We start from the raw sequence: 17972 nt of genomic DNA on the forward strand, positions 1-17972 counted from the left end.
TAACAAAGTGTATTTTGATTTAATCCTAAGGCAACATTTGGTCTTTAAACTTAATTGGCAATTGAGATGAGGTGCGTGGGAAGGGGACTAGTTGCCCTCCAATCACTTCGACTATTAAAAAGGGCATTAGCCCTTTCTACTTCCAATCGAATGAGCCCTTTTCGAAGTTCCTAAGACAACTCCTTCGATACGAAGTGCCCTGGTCTAAACAAAAAAAAGGGAAAAAAATAATAATACAATGTACCCACATTGATCTTTACTATAAAAATGTCAAGCCTTCCATTCACTTTCGACTATTAAAAAAGGCACTAACCCTTTTAATTTCGAATCGAATGAACCCTTTTTAGGTTTCTACAACGCTTTCTATAAACACCTTATATGCCCAAAGGGCATAAATTACAACCCTTGCCCTGAGGGTTGTGGGGGGGGGGGAGTGTCATCCTCAAAAACATAATTTCCAGACTTTTTAACTATTTCAAACCACTTATCTACTGATATTCAAATCGTATTTTGGGGTGGATTTGGTAAAGTGGTGGGTGTGAGAGGGCTGCTACTTATCTACTTACCCCCTTCAGCAGTAATAAAGAGCACATTAGCTTTTAGTTCCCAATCTAATGAGCCCTTTTTGAAGTTTCTACAGCATCACTGTCTATAAAAAAAACCTTTTATGCCCCCAGGGCATAACTTACAACCCTTGCCCTGAGGGCTCTAAGGGGGTTATCATCCTCACATACCTAATTTTTAAAGCATTTAACTACTTTGAACAAAATGGCTATCTAAAAATTTTGATTGGATGTGTTTGGAGAAAAGGTGGGCATGAGAGGGGGGTCAGTTGCCATCAAATCACTTTTGACTATTAAAAGGGCACTAGCCCTTTGAATTTCCTATCGAATGAGCCCCTTTTCAAGTCTCTACGACAAAGCTTTCAATAAAAACCTTATTTTCCCCCAGGGAAAAACTTAAAACCCTTACCGTGAGGGCTGTAGGGAGAGTATCATCCTCAAAGATATATTTCCCGGACCTTCCAACTACTTTGAAAACAAAACGGCTATCTCAAAATTTTGATTGGATGTGTTTGGATAAATGGTGGGCGTGGAAGGGGTGTTAATTGCCTTCCAATCATTTTCGACTATTAAAAAGGGCACTGGTCATTTCAATTTCCAATCAAATGAGCCGTTTATGAAGTTTCTACGACAACGGTTTCTATAAAAAAAAAACTTATATGCCCCCAGGGCATAACTTAAAACCCTCGCCCTGAGGGCTGTGGGGGAGTGTCCTCCTCAAACACATATTTTCTATCTGGAAATCAACTAGGCTGAACAAAATGGTTATCTCAAATTTTGATTGGATATGTTTGGGAAATGATGGGCGTGGGGGAGCTAGTTGCCCTCCAATCACTGTTGAATATTAAAAACGGCACAAGCCCTTCGAATTTTCAACCAAATGCTTTTTGAAGATTCGACGACATCGCCTTTTCCATAAAAAACTTACTTACCCTCAGGACAAAACTTAAAACACTTGCCCTGAGGGCTTTGGGGGTGTTTCCTCCTCAAAAACATATTTTGTATGTGGAAATCAGCTACACTGAACAAAATGGCTAACTCAAAAGTTTGATTGGATGTGTTTGGGGGAATGATGGGCGTGGGGGGGGGCTAGTTGCCCTCCAATCACTTTCGACTATTAAAAAGGGTACTAGCCCTTCGAATTTCCTTCTATAAAACCTTATATGCCCCCAGGGCATAACTTAAAACCCTTGCCCTGAGGGTTTTGAGGGAGTGTGCTCCTCAAAACATATTTCCTATTTGGAAATCAACTACGCTGAACAAATTGCTATCTCAAAATTTGGATAGGATGTGTTTGGGGGAATGATGGGCGTGAGGGGGTTGCCATCCTCAAAGACCTATTTTCCAGATCTTTCAACTACGTTGAAAAAAATGGTTACCTCAAACTTTAGTTTGGGTGTGTTTGGGGAAAAGTTGGGCGTGAGAGTGGGGTTAGTTGCCCTCCAATCACTTTCAACTATTAAAAAGGGCTCTTGCCCCTTGAATTTCCAATCGAATGAGCCTTTTTTGAAGTTTCTCCGACAACGCTTTCTATAAAAACCTTATATGCCCCCAGGGCATAACTTACAACCCATGGCCTGAGGGCTGTGGGGCAGTGTTCCCCTCAAAAACATATCCTCTATCTGGAAATCAATTACGCTGAACAAAATGGATATCTCATAATTTTGATTGGATGTGTTTGGGGAAATGATTGGCATGGGTGTTAGTTGCCTTCCGATCACTTTCGACTATTAAAAAGGGCACAAGCCACTCCATTTTCCAATCGAATGAGCCGTTTTCGAAGTTTCTACGACAATTCCTTCGATACGAAGTGCCCTGGTCTAAAGAAAGAAAAAAAATATACATTGTGCTAACATCGTTCTTTACTGAGGCAGCGCTATTGCGTTACCTATGATCAAAAGATTATGCTAAGGGAAAGTGGTGTTTTCTGCCATTTTGTCGCATACTTTTTTGTGAACAGGGTTTGATGACTATTTTAAAACTTCCTTTTGTTAAATTATTGGTGGCCAATCAAACAGTTCGTGGTAACGAACTGTAAGTAAGGAGTGACGCGGCTCAATAGTACCCGAAACTCTAAAAGACCGAATTTTGATATCAATAGATATATCAAAAGAATTGACTTTTTATGCTAACTCCATATATTTAAGATTCATTAAGTTTAGTGTTATCCATCCAAAGCTATGATTCTGAGAAAATTTGCCTTATTTTCGATAAAAGGGAGAAATTCCTTTTTTCCCTTTTTTCGAAAAAAGGGGGAAAGTAAAGTAATCTTAAAGAAAATCACACCATTATATTCAGCGCATCAGAAAACCCCACTAAAGACGTTTCAAGCTCCCATCTGCAGGAATTTGGAAAAGAAGAAAGTGGAAAATGTGAAAAAGATGAAAAATCATGGATACGTGCTTTGTTAAATTTTTTTAGGGATGATCGTATCGAACCAATGGTCCTAGGTATCGGGAGAGAGCTCACTCGAACAGAAAATAATATCTAGTGCTCTTTGCAAGTGACCAGAAAGATCGAAGGGTAGCTAGCCCCACCCACTCCCCACTTCCCGCAAATTCATCTGATAATTTTTTTTAGCACTTTCTCTAGGCTTCTTGTAATTAAATTTAAATATGGCACGTTCAATTTTTCTTTTTGCTATTTTTTTTTTTAACTCTAAGCTCTTATTTGAAAGGTATTTATTTTCGAGAAACCTACTTGTACTGTTCCTTGTAAACTTAAGAGTAGACAATTTACATCTTTAAATTCAAAAGAAAAAAACAAAGTATACACAAGTAGTAGACTAGTTCTTTTTTCACTTTAACACGTTCATATGATATTATGCTGTGAATATTTGATGCTTCACAATAAGATAGTAGTCGAAATCATTGTTGTTAAAGCGTAATTAGGTGTAAGTTGAGAAAAAAGCTGGTAAGACAAATGCCCTGATCTTTCAACGTTCCATATGTAAATTAGGCAAAAAGATATGATATTACGCTGAAAAGGAACGGTGTCATAAAAACGATCGCGAGCTATTCTTGACTATTTGGCCCAAGACGGATAGCTTTTAGCTTGCTATGATTTTGCACGTAATACCTACTATTATGTAGACTTGATCTTTGATAAGGCGGCGCTTTAACGAAAGCCAAGTCAAAATTCGAAATTCAAAAATGATTGCTTATCTTCTGCCATTCAGGGAAACACTTCAGTGTAGTCTATGCAGATTTAAAAATAGGTTTAACACGGAAACATTTACATTCTACAAAAAAAATGAAAAATACGAAAAAAAAAATTGATTTTGCACATGGAAACTAACGAAAAGATAAAGAAGATATTGCTTTATATATGCATGGTGATTTTAGCAAGTGGAAACTAACGAAAAGATAAAGAAGATATTGCTTTATATATGCATTCCCCCCCCCCCCCTTTTTTTGAGCGCTGAGGATGGCTTAGTGGAGGTCTTTGCCAAAATATCTACTTTGCTTTTTCGTTTTTTTCCACTGGTTGAAAATCAAAATGGTTTCTAATTCTTTTTTCTTCGTGTTCTTCGTTTTTTGTCAAACTTTATGTATAGCCAAACATCAAGTATTAGAATGTATTTTGCACATACACATGCCTTTTTTGGAGAATGCGAAACATATATTTTGGAATGGGGAGGGGTGAAAATTTCTAAGACAAAAAACAGGTGAAATATAGAATTTTGGGAGTGATAATTAGTCCAAAAGATTGCTCCCCTGCGTACGAGCCATCCTTAGAACAAATAAATTTTTTTCATAAAGGTGCTGTATCCTTCCCTCGGGCCCCCCACGGACCATGAGGGGCCCCAGTAGTATTTTTGTTGGGCCCGTGACTTGAACTTTAGAATTTTGTTCAACATAAATTTGAACTCGGTGCAAATATCAAACAGTTCGTAGTAACGAACTGTAAGTAAGAGGCGACTCGGCTCAATAGTTATCGGAACTCTAAAAAACGGAATTTTTACACCAGTAGATACATCAAAAGAATTAGATTTTTATGATAATTTCAAATATATAATTTTAATCAAGTTTAGTCTTACCCATCAAAAGTTACGGACCTGAGAAAATTTGTCTTATTTTCGAAAAAAGGGGAAACACTCCCTAAAAGTCATAGAACCTTAATGAAAATCACATCATCAGATTAAGCGTATCAGAGAACCCTACTGTAGAGGTTACTGTAGAGGACCTCTACTACTGTAGGGGTACTCAAGAGGTTTCAAAAATGTGGAATTTTGTATTTTTTGCCAGAAGAAAGATCACGGAAAGATCAGCGTGTTTATTTATTTTTGTTGTTTTTTTTCCCAGGGGTGATCGTATCGACCCAGTGGTCCTGTCCTAGAATCTTGCGAGAAGGCTCATTCGGATGGAAATTTAAAGTTATGAAATAAAAAATTAAAAATTTGACTCTTTCTCACAACTCTATTTTTTAAACAATAAAAAACTTTAGCGTAAAGAGCGAGGCGTCGGGGAGGGGACAGCCCCTTTCATATACGGGATAATTTCTGTTCGTTATCTGGTTTCCTTGTTTTGTCCCATTTTGATCGATTTTTGAATCCGTTTTCATCAATTATTCTGTTAGTTTTTCAATAACCTAAGGCTATATGAGACCATTAGAGGGGGGCTGTTGATGAATTGTCGAAAACATGAACATAGAATTAGTAGTTTAAAAATGTCTCTTTTTGTTCTAGGACGCCTTCTTCTGAAGAGTCGCTATTCTAGACCTTTACATCATTTGATTGTATTAAGTTTATTTTATTTTTTTCCATTTAAATTTATTTTGTTTTATTAAAAACTCAACCATCCCAAAACCGAATAAAATTAAAATGCGATTTTCTTAACACATAATTATCGGCCGTTCAATATTGGTTGGGCTTGTCTGAGATGCCAATAAAAGTCTTATTTCTAGTGTCTTTAAAAAACACAGCGTTTTTTTTCGTGTTTTTCCAGGATTCCGTGTCACAAAATCTCTAGTAGATCCACCTCCAGAATTTAGAAACTCATTACGCCTAAAATGAAAGCATCCCAATCGATCCCCCAAAACACTTCGTAGTGGGAAACTTCACAGTCTAGTTGGAAGATTGAAATTCTTCCAGTTTGTCACTAGTGGCAAGGCCGTACCCAGAGGGGCGGTTAAGGGGGTTTGAACTCCTCCGGAAATGTTTTTGACTCGTAAAAACGTAACAAAAATGGCCATAAAGAAATTTTGTATGCGTTTTTTAGGTTTTTTTTGTGTGACCCCCCCCCTCCCCCGAAAAAATTCTTTGAGTAAAACCCCCTCCGAAAAAAAATAATCCTGGGTACAGCCTTGCTAGTGGTTCACAGCTGGCTCGCACCTGAATTCAAAATGTCCTTAACTGGTAGTTTTAGCTCAAAGTAATATTTTTCACAAAATTCTCACTCTTAATGCTTCTATAGAAAAAGAAATCAGTGTTGGTACTCGTATTAACAGTTCAACGCTGTATCTCCTGATCTATTAGCCTAGTTTCTAAATCGCTAAACGTCTATTCGAAATGAGATTATACTAAAACAGATATTTAACTAGTTCTAATTTGAGCCAATCAGATTTTTCACATAATTTTCTGATCGGCTGAGAATCTTTATGAAAAATTCTAATTGGCTCAAATTAACGTTAGGTAATTATGTCGAATCTCCTTGATATTAGTTAAATCTTATTGTGAATGAGCCTTAAATAATATGAAACTGCACTTTTTCGAAATTTAGATTTTTAATTAAACCCCTATTCCTCATAACAAACAGAAATCCCCCTCCGTGGAATTTTGTCCTGGAAATTCTCTTCCTCCAATGGAAAGTTTCTCCCGCGAAAAATTCCTCCAAGCGGAAATCCTCCCGCTGACCCCCCCCCCCTCGTTCACGAAAACATCCCCAGAAAATTTCAACCCCTGAAAGTTTTCCCTGGATAGTTACCCTGGAACATCTCCATATGTAAATTGAGTCGCCAAATAGAAAGTAAGACAAATAAAAAGATTTTTTTTATAGGAAATCTGGCAAATTAACTCGTTTAAAATTTTCCATTGAAAGTTTGTCCCGGAAAATTCTCCTAGCGGAAATCCCTTCCCTTCACGGAAAATTCTCCTTCCCTGAAAAATGTCAGTGTATTTCCCAATGGCAAATACTATATGTAAACAATTGGCAAATTTCATAATTTATTGCCCTTTTCCAGGGGCTGTGAGAGGGGGGGGGGGTCATTTCATTCCCAGAGGCATGGTTGTTTGACCTTTTAACTATGCTGAACAATCTCTCAAATTTTGATCTGATGCCTTTGGGGAAAAAAGGGCGTGGGGGGGTGGCTAGTTGCCTTTCAATATTTTTGGTCACTTAGGAAAGACACTAGAAGTTTTAGTTTCTGTTTGAAATACCCCTCTTTCGATCTTTTAGAACCATTGTTTCGACACGATAGCCCCTAAGATAAAACAAACAAATAAACACGCATCCTTGACCATTTATCTGGCAAAAAAAAAACAACAAATTTTTGCAAATGGGAGGTTGACACCTCTCAGCAGGGTTTTCTGATACGCTGAATCTGACGGTGCGATTTTCATTTAGGTTCCTTGAATGTTTGTGTTTGTTTTCCCCCTTGATTGAAAATCAGGCAAATTTTCTCAGGCACTTAGCTTTTAATGGTTAACATTAAACTTATTGAATTTTATATATTTGGAATCAACAGAAAAGTCAATCTTTTTTGTGTATATTGTTATTAAAATTCCGTTTTTTGGATTTTCGGTTGCTATTGGGCCGAGTTACTCGTTACTTATAGTTCATTATACCACGAACTGTTTGATAAGCACTAAATCAATTAGTTTAGTCTGTTTCCGAGCATCTTGTGTGGTTTGTATCAGTCTCTTTCCAAAAATGTGTTTTATCCCCTTCTGTCACTCGTAAAAATAACGAGTATATTTTCGTAAAACTTCAGTATATTTGAGACTTGTAGTATAAAATCTTTGTTAAAACAACCAGGGGGTTGTAAAAAGTAAAAAAATTTGGAATGTATCTTGTTTTGTTTGTATAATCTCCAGTAAAGGTTTGTACTGTAAAACAGAGGTCTTCCGAACTACCGCTGCCAAAATCTGTCAAAAGGGCAAAAAAAAAATTAGATGAAGATTCTGAGAAAGTCATAGCCAATGCTTCTAACATCCCCGAATTTTTCTGGGTTTCCCCAAATACCCCCCCCCCCGTACCAGTAAAAACTGGACTCTGAAATATCTCCGAAAATTGACAATCGTAAGTATACTAATGTTAACTCAAAATATAAATCGTTAATTTTTGTCAGTATTACATTTTGGAGAAATTTCGGAGAAAGATTTTTTTTGCGAAATTTGGGGAAAGACAGTAAAATTTGGGAAAAGTGGAATCACGCCAGACCATGACGGTTTGTTTCCTGCAAGTGTAACTGCTACTAGCATGAACAGGCAGATAAACTTTTTTCAAAAGTATTTTCTTGTGTCGGATGAAAAAAATAAAACAAAAACATAGTCATTAATAACCATTTTGAGACCCCATCTTGTCAAATTTTAAAGAATCTAAACAATGAATCTTTTTCGTTTTTTCTTCAATAAGTTGTCAAATAGAACAGACATCATTGCAGGAAATTATAAAATATGTGTGGCTATATTAAAATGGGCAAAAACTGGAACTAACCTCATTTTCTGGAGAAGCGTTTCCCAAAGTGCAGTACACTTGCTCCAGCGGTACGAGAAAAGCTTGATGGGTGTTGCATGGAGTTTGGTGGGGCTACACGTTGTACCGAAGTTTTATGGGGATATGCACATGCACTCTGCAATGAACATGAATCAAACTGTGACAATCTGTCATCTTAGCACAAATCGTTTCATTCTTCTCACTGTATCCAAATAAATGTCATTCATAATATAACTAGCTTCTATTTTTATTTTATTATGAAAAATGTATTTCATTTTAATATTATTTTGTGCATGCACTAGAAAATAAATATGTAATGAGTGTTACTAAAATCTATCCTTTTTTCACGAAGGGTACTCAGTGGTACGAAAATTATAGAAAAGGGCACACATATGTTAAGAGTTTGGGAAATTCAGTTTTAGCAATAAAATAAAAACAGCCTTTAAGAAGTATCTAACCCCTATATAATGTATCATTTGCATATTTGAAGAGTGAAAAAAGGAGAAATTATTGTTTTTACCGCTTTGAAAGAGGATATTCCGTCAGTAAGTGCCGGATCAAGGGGTATTGAATTTAAAAACCAATTGAGACTCATTCATCATCAGAACTCTACAATTAAAACCCTGAATAAGTAAAACTCTAGGGTCATCAGTTGAACAATACCCTACCATTGAGCTCGGGTCATCGATGAAACAGAGAACTTTAGACTGCAATTAAGGTGGGTAGGTGTTTAGTCTTAACGAGCCGCTAACCAGTTATTAAACTGACCTTAGGGCTGAGGCATGGGTCAGCTTGTGTTTGAATAAAGGAGGGGGTAGGCGTAACCCAGGGCTGAAGGATTGTCCGGAACTATGCCCTCATCTTTTGGCGCCAATTAAGCGTTTAGATGAAGAAAGCTTAAATACAGACCTTTTGTATTATTGTTGGTTTGGTATATATTTTATAAAATAGAGGGTTGAACTTTCTTTATTTTGTTTGAAAATTTGTCGTCAATAGTCTGCAATAATCGCCTATTTGCAGTGGGCTATCCTTTGTAGGAATCTGACTGGGATTTTATGCTGGATTAGGAAAATCAAGCTTTATAATTAATTTCGGAAAATCTCTATTATAATTAGATAATAGATTTGGCTATTATAACCGTACCTGCATGCGAGGGGGAGATAGAGAAGTTCTCCCTTTAAGATTGTTGTAAAGGACACCCCCCTTGATAAAAAAAACAGTGGGTTTTAGTTAAAGGGGACAGAAAGTGGCATTATCCCCTAGATTTTGAAAGATACTTTTTTCATATTTTCATTAAAATAATCAAAATAAAACAACATAGCATCTCACTAGATTTTGGACAACTTATTTTGGTACTTTTCAATTAGCTAGAACCCACGCGAGAAGTGAAGTTTGGTAAATGCTAATGAAATAAAACAAAATATGATGAAAATATGATAGTTTAGAAACAAATTTGGGCTATATATTTGCACATTAAGGAGGGTGGAGGGTAAATCATAGCATATATCCAATACGTAACCTAACCTAACCTAGGTACCTTTTTCCCTCCTAAACCCCAAAAAACAAAATTTAAATATTGTAAACGCAATGACAAACAACGGTTTGCAATCCAATTCTCTACTGAAAGAAACCCGTTTGACTAGTTTCTTAAGTATTTTACGTATACAATATATCGCGTGGGTTCCAGCTAATTGACAAGTACCAGGCACGTACGTAGGAATTTGTTTTGGGGGGGGGGCAAATCCTTCAAACCCATTATTCTGTGAGAAAAATCAGAAAATTATGGGAAAATGAAAAAAATCGTGAGATTTCAGGGGGGGCGGGCCTGGAGCCCCCCCCCCCTGCGTACGTCCCTGACAAGTACCCATGTTTTTTCCCATTTAGAAAAAAAATCCTTGCCCCCTCTACATTTTCGTAAATTGGCGCCTTGACAGAAAATGGCGGAGACTTGGGTTTAGAACAGAGCTTTTTGAACCTTTATTTTTAACCTAGTCATTGGGGTATTTCTTTTTTGGTCAAAAACAGTTATATTTCGATTTTCGTGGTTAATGGGAAATAAAAATATTTGCGAGTAAACTAAATGCTATTGATTTTCATATGCATTAGATTTCACACATCTTGGAGTCTCTGCGGAGTCATATGTGGATATATCTTGGAGCCACCTTTGTAGAAAAGGCCTCACAGAAGGGAAACTTTTGGGAATTTCCATCCACCCCCTAAAAAAACTGTTAAAGGAGTCTGCAGAACCGCCTCTGTAATGAGTAATGATGAGAAATATGCAGACCAAGTACCATAGAGCCTAAATAATATCTAAATATATAAAATGTATTTGTAATTTGTCACTTTGTAGTTAGTGACTGCAAATTTAAGCTAGTAGATCCCCAAGGGCATACCCAGGATTTTTTTTCGAGGGGTGGCTATTTTTTCGGGGAGAGGTCAGGGTGTTTACAAAAAAACTTTACAAGAAGCATAAAAAATTTGTGTATATAGATTTTATTACTTTTTCATGAGTTGGAGAAAATTTCGGGACGGGGGTTCAAATCAGGTAACGTCCCCCTCCCTGGATTCGGCTAAGTAGACTCCTCGTCATCCCCCAGATCATGTACAATCCCATTGAACTAATCTTGTATAGTTGTTTGCTATGCTCAGCCATGTCGGTTAGGTCGTTTAATTGTTTTTACCGTTTCTTGTCATATTTACACTAGTTGATATGATTATCTACTGTATATCTTATTTAATTCACTGATGATTATTTGGGTTATTTTTTTTACCAATTGTGGCTTGATGCAATGATGTTCATATTATTTATGTTTATTCAGTGTTTAGGAGCCTAAAAAAAAGAATTATGTCGCGTACCTACAGAGCAGTGTATAATTGAGTTTTTCTTTCTTGTTTCGTGTAATTTGTTCTAAGAGCTGATTTAGATCTTAGCTCCAGCGTTCGTCCCTAGAAACCACATGTATAACTCATAAGTTTATGTGCATTGTTCTTTTTTTTTTGCTTATTGCTCCGTCTTTTACTTTTTTGTATGACGGGTTTTCCAATAAATAATAATAATAATAGCAGAAATTTCGATTAAACTCGTAGATAATTATGAATCAATTACAATTTTTTTTATTTAATTATATATATTTTTTTCAATCTGGTCTAGTCGCTTACAACATCATAATGTACATAATTCGTTTTGTTAAAAGTGAATGTGATCAAATGTTTTACTTGAGTTTGAAATGTTAAAAGATGTAGATGTCTGCCTTTCGATGCTTGGCAATATGTCCTTCTTCTAGAAATGTGATTTACCATCCCCATCAAAATAATACTGTAAATATAGATCAAATTCTTGTTTTGCACAGTCATTGTGGAAATCTACATTAAAAATAATCATAGATCATCATAATTCGCAAACGTTAATTATATAATTTTTTGCGACCCCGTTTTGTCACATACAACATCCTAATTAGAATGCATGCCATTCTTTTCATTAAAAGGTGTAATTAAATGTTTTACTTAAGTTTGACTGTAAAAAATTAATTTGTCTAATTTTTTTTCTTTCTTTTCATGTTTGGCTGTGTTCTTCAGGACTGTATTACGGTAAGACGGAATAATATTTTTATCTAATTTCTGTGTTGAATATGCTTTTATAATTTGCCCTTTCGGCAAGGAATGAGCCAGTTATAATCTCCCCTCAAGGCTAACCATGTTTTCCCTTATTTAGAACATAATTTAGTGGTATTTAATTTACTCGATAATTATGCGAAACTTTCAAGTTATGGAAGACAAATTTACCCAAGTCTATTTAACTGTTATTTTCTATTATTATTTATTTAAGTCAATTTCATACCCTTTTGTTTTTCATGTCTGGTGCTGATGATAATTGGCGGTTTCCTTCACTGTTTGAATTTCATTGGCTTGGCTCTTGAATAGGGTGTAAGTATTCACTTGTTTCGTTTTGAAATTTTGTAGGCTATGATGCTTTTGCATTTGTTCTATCAGTGTTGTCACGCCACAATACATGGCGCTGTCGTGTTAACAACTCATACAAATAACTCATCTATAACCAGTGTAAATATGATATAATTGTCAATGTTACCTGTGTCTGTCTGCGGTTCTGTAGCGTGTTCTTGAGTCTTGGGTGGTTAGATACACATATACTTATATACAATAAAACTTTGCTGAAAAAAGAAGGAAAAAAAACAAGCTGGGTTCCTTCTTCCAATGCAGGAACTGCATATTTAACTATTGCATTTCAGGTCAAGAATTCCTGAAGTTGCGCAATAGGTGAGTGGCAATATAGTGCTTAAGTTCGTTCAGTCCCAGCAAGATACAGGGACTTACCTTTCGAGGATTACTGCCATTTTTAACGAAAGTAAGAATAAGGTTATTGAGCGTAACGGGGTGGCTTGATAGCAATATGTTCAAATATCATAAAACTTCGGTGAAAAAAGAAGGGGGGAAACGAGGTAGTTTCCAGCTTTTAATACAGGAAACTACGATTTTCAAACTGTTGAATCTCCGGTCAACAATTCCAGTAGTTATCCACTTGTTTAGTGGCAGAATGTGGTTTAAGTTCACTCAGACTCTACAAAATACGGGCTCACCGTTTGTGTGTTACAACCATCTTTGATGAGGACAAGAATAAAGTCACTGGCCGTGACTGGGTTGTTAGATACCCATATATATGATAGAACAGTGCTGAGAAACGCAGGGGGAATACGAGATGGATTCTGACTTCCAATACAGAATAGTGTTTATTCAAGAACCCCATTTCATGTCAACAATTCCATTTGTTATGCAATAGGTTAGTGGCAGAATGGTGTGTAAGATCATTTCTTGCTCCAGAAGATATATTCTCAGATTTGAGGATTACTGCCATCTTTGATGATGAAAAGAATAAAGTCAATGACCGTGTCTGGGTTGTTAGATACACTTACACTTCTATATAATAAAACTTGGCTGAAGAATGAAGAAAAAAAACAAGGTGGATTCCTACTTCCAATACAGGAACTGTGTATTTAACTATTGCATTTCAGGTCTACAGTTCCAGAAGTTACGCAATAGTTAATTGGTGTTTCGGTTCGTTCAGACTTCAGACTCCACAAGAAACGGACACTAAACGTTTAGACTCTCAGCCGGGCACATCGTTTTTGTAGTTGTATTTAGTTTTTAAATAAAAAGAACCTGAACCTGAGATGATTACTGCCATATTTGATGAGGATAAGAATAAAATGTTGCTTTTGACTTATCTTACGAATCGATAGTATCTCTAGATAATACTTATCTACTCTATGGCCGAACTAGAAAAGTAATTAGCTATGTTCCAAGACTTATGGCTATACGTGATGGCAACATGGACGCAACAAAAAACAAAAATAAAAATTTCTGCCTTCTACCAGAATATATATATATATATATATATATATATATATATATATATATATATATATATATATATATATATATATATATATATATATATATATATATATATATATATATATATACATATATACATATATATATATACATATATATATATATATATATATATATATATATATATATATATATATATATATATATATATATATATACATATATATATATATATATATATATATATATATATATATATATATATATATATATATATATATATATATATATATATATATATATATATATATATATGTATATATATATTAAACAATAAATAAATAGAATGAAAAAACAAAATGCCCGAATGAAAAATTTTCTTGTGAACATTTGGTTTTACCTTAGTTTTGGAAACAGAAAATTACACAATACGTAAATACATTATTTTTCACCAGTTGCGTTTACTGGAGTTTATATATGAGAAGGCTGGATAAATATACAAACATTCTGCAAAATACTTGACGTATAAGAAATTGAGAGAAAATACAAAATAAAATCAAGGTTTTTCCCGTTGAGAGCACAGGCTCCCCTACCCCTTCTTATGAGCCTTTACATCAAAATTCATATAAGATTTAAATTTTTTCAGCAGGGTACACACGCAGAGATTTATGGTCCGAGGGGGGGGGGATTTCAGAAAACACCAAAACAGAAGAATAATACGAGTAAAGTAGGAAGCTATTGAGAAATTATAATAACCTTGAGATACGAGGGTGTGTGTGTGGGGGGGGTAATATAGTATGATAATAATGATATAGTAACTATATATAATAGTGTGTTATAATAATTAAAAAAAAGATACCGAAAACATAATCTCAAACAGGATCGCCATTTATCTGAGAGTTAAAATGTTCCAAGCAAAGTCAAAGATCAACTTATAGCTGAATAAGTAGCCTTGATCTGGGAAGTTACTTCCAAGGAAGAAGTGTAGTCCTCCCCACCCCCACCCGCAACCCAAGATATCCTGGCGCCAACTAAAGTATGCGTTTGATAGTCCATTTTGAGCTACTCTGAGCAGGGCCGTATCCAGGATTTTTTCGGGGGGGGGCGGAAACGCCCCCCCTCTCCTTGGGTACGGCCTTAATACTGGGTAATGCCCAGAACATATTATAGTGACACTTGTGGATAAAATCAAAATTACGCATGAGTATCGCACCGATTATGTGTCCCTTTGTCCCTTTCGTAATTTTTTGGGTTGAACTAAGTTCAACTTTCGTGCATAAAATTTGTTATTGACCACGAAGAGTATGGGATCTGAGGAACAATTTTTTGAAATGAAAAAGGATGGAAGGTTAGAATAGCAGTTGTCCGGGATTATCACAGTTCATATATAATCCAGTATGATCATTCTCTATCTCACCCATTATAAAAACCCGGACCGGGGTGCGAGTGCTCCGGAGAACGGTTTTGCAGATATAAACATAGGCGAAGTCAGATTAGCGGGGATGATGGTTAGTCTGTTTCCATCAAAGTGCATTGAAACAATCGGAAACAGACTAACCATTATCCCCACTAATGCAGAAATAAGTGGGAGGAGCTTTTTGTTCGCAACGAGAACGAAGACCAGAAATGATCTGCGATAAGCTTACTGGTATATTCTGTCTACTGTGGGGATTATATAGCAGTGTAAGACGGGATTTTTAGGAAATACAAAGACATAGTTATTAATAGGTAATAATTGAGAAGTATTATTCTAGGTTTTCAAATTTTCTTGCCATTTGCGATTTTCTTCGTTTTTGCATGTGTGTGGTGTTAAAATCAAGGAAAAATTCATATCCTTCATAAATCTTTGCTGTATTAACGACAAGTGACAGGTGTGGCTAGGGCAGTACCTTCGACGGTTTCAGAAGCCTAACACTAACTCGGGAATCTAGAGTTTAAGCCCATGGAACAATGAAAGATCCGCAATCGAGTTATCTCTGACTAACTCTCCTATTCTGGATTGTCGGTCATTGAGTGGCTTATTGAGATAGAATATTTGGAGCAACCCAAGGGTATTGAAAGATGTATGTTTGAAGATGTGCCTAAATACGCCTAGGGCATGGCTTTTGACGGTTTCAGAAGCCTAATACTAACTCGGGAGTTCAGAGTTAAAGCCCTTGGAATAATGAAAGTTCCGCAATCGAGTTAACTCTGACAAACTCTCCTATTCTGGATTGTCGGTCAGTGAGTGGCTTATTGAGATAGAATATATGTTTGAAGGTGTACCTAAATCCGCCTAGGGCATAGCTTTTGACGGTTTCAGAGGCCTAATACAAACTCGGGATTCAGAAGTAAAGCCCTCGGAGCGACGAAAGCTACGCAATTCAGTTAACTCTAATCAACCCTGTTCTTTGGGAAAGTCAGTTAGTAAGTGGGCTTATTGGGATAGAATATTTGGAGCAACCCACAAATATTGAAAGATGTATGTTTGAAGGCGTATCTAAATGACAATGAACAGGAATTGTAAAAACGAATTATTCAATATAATGCTTAGGAGAAAGTCGGGTATATAACAAATGGATATGTTGTTCATTTAAGCGTAAATTGTTTATTTATGTATTCTTAATTCACCTTTGCATATTTTTTTCTTTTTTTAGCAAACAAATTGATACTTTGTTGCCCAATACATGATAGAGTAGATTTTTGTTGTTACTGTGATGATATCTGGGCAGGATTATGCTCAAGCCAGACTATAGTTTTATTTGCTGGTAAAAAAACGACAAAAAAACAATAGAGTGCCAGTAAAGTAGCGCTTGCGTAATTTTCTTGGCTGGACTACTTCCAACTATAAAGAGTAGTTTTAAGGATTGACTGTTCAGAGTAAAAAATGTAAGGTTTTTTTTTAGAAAAGATGGAAACTCGGAAAACTTTTTTTCACTGGTCCAAAGCTATTGATCTGAGGAAGTGTCGCATCATCAATATTTACATCTTTTTTTGCAATCTCATGAACACTATGACAAAAGCGTAATGCGAATTTCTTGCTGTGCTATGTCCCTTATCTAGAAAAAATGGTTTGCAGTCTCTTGACTTTGCAACTTGACAGAGAACGTCTTATGTTGAATCCCTAATAAATACATACTATACTATGTTCCTTTAATGTTTAACTATAAATTCCTAAATTACTAAAGTTTTCTAATAACTATAAACCTTTTAGTCTAAAATTAAGGGCGTGTCAAACACTTTCTCAGAATTGACTTAAATACGTTCTCAGGCCATGCTGGCTATACATGACGTTTAAAAAAAACATGAGAAAATAAAAATTAAAAAACAACCAAGAAAATGAGGGTCTCAGGTTAAGCGCTGAGGACGGCTTGGTGGACGTCCTTGCCGAAATATCTGAAATTGATTCATGTTGATCCGGAGGTCGATATAGTTTGACTTGATCTACTGGGTGCGTTTCGGCTTTGGAAATTCAAAATGCGTTATATTCCGCAACATAAACTACTCGATAGACAGGAAATATTTGGCTATGGAGCAGGGGGGCAGTTGCCCCCTTACCAAATTTAGCGTCTTAAAAAATCTTGTCAAAACTAAGATAGGCCTGCATAATTCAAGCATCCACAGAAACTGATCAGTTTTCTTAAGTATACGTTTGCCTTTGTGGTCTATATAGCTCACTTCTTATTTGTCACTGTCATTTTCACTTGACTTAAGAATATCAGCTCCAACTCCTCCCCTTCAGGGTGTGTACGAAATTACGCCACTGTTAGTAGATACTATTAGGGAATACTATAAAAAAATATGTTTTGGATTTTTGGTCAATCAAATATTTCTGTTAGTGAGAAAATAAGATTTAGTTGAAGAGAAAAAGAGGGATTACTGTCCTAAACTTCCATGTTAAAAGTGTGCTTTTATCCCATTGGTTTAATTTTCTGAAGGTATTATCGCAATTTTCAGTCACTAGAAATAACTCAAGCAGCTTTTAAAAAGGGAGATATTCATGTTAAAGGTCTTAAGTCAGGGACTTACGGAGGGGGGAGGGTTCTGGAACTCGGTCTTCTCTTCTGAATCTTATATTTTTCAGAATGTTTATGTACCTTTTATTCAGATTAGCCAAAAATTTTGTTCTAAATTATTGGCCCCTCCCCGAAAAAAATTGCGTACCTGCGTGCCAAGGCCGTATTTAGGGGAGATGTTTACAGGGTTTGAACCCGCCAGCCCACGAAATTTTTGTCCTATTCGTAAAAAAGTAGCAAAATACATATAAACAAATTTTCGATGTGTTTTTTAAAGTTTTGTATACCCCCCCCCCCCACCGAAAAAAAATCCTAGATGCGGTCTTGGAGCCTGCCTTAGATAACATGAAAGAAGGGCCATTATTTTTTAACCTGTAACTGTATATTAT

General features: G+C 35.9%; 1 protein-coding gene across 1 annotated transcript in view; it reads left to right on the forward strand.

Annotated features, from left to right (window-relative positions):
• Positions 1-17972, forward strand: part of sowah (ankyrin repeat domain family member sosondowah) — a 219580-nt gene that overhangs the window by 116830 nt on the left and 84778 nt on the right. The window contains exon 7 of the mRNA XM_089098935.1: positions 11795-11806. Within this exon, the coding sequence (XP_088955061.1) occupies positions 11795-11806 (12 nt within the window). The remainder of the gene's footprint in view (positions 1-11794; positions 11807-17972) is intronic.

The sequence above is a fragment of the Artemia sp. Qi Xiang Cuo genome, chromosome 13 (assembly GCF_049724085.1).
Source record: "Artemia sp. Qi Xiang Cuo chromosome 13, ASM4972408v1, whole genome shotgun sequence".
Taxonomy (NCBI): Eukaryota; Metazoa; Arthropoda; class Branchiopoda; order Anostraca; family Artemiidae; genus Artemia; species Artemia sp. Qi Xiang Cuo.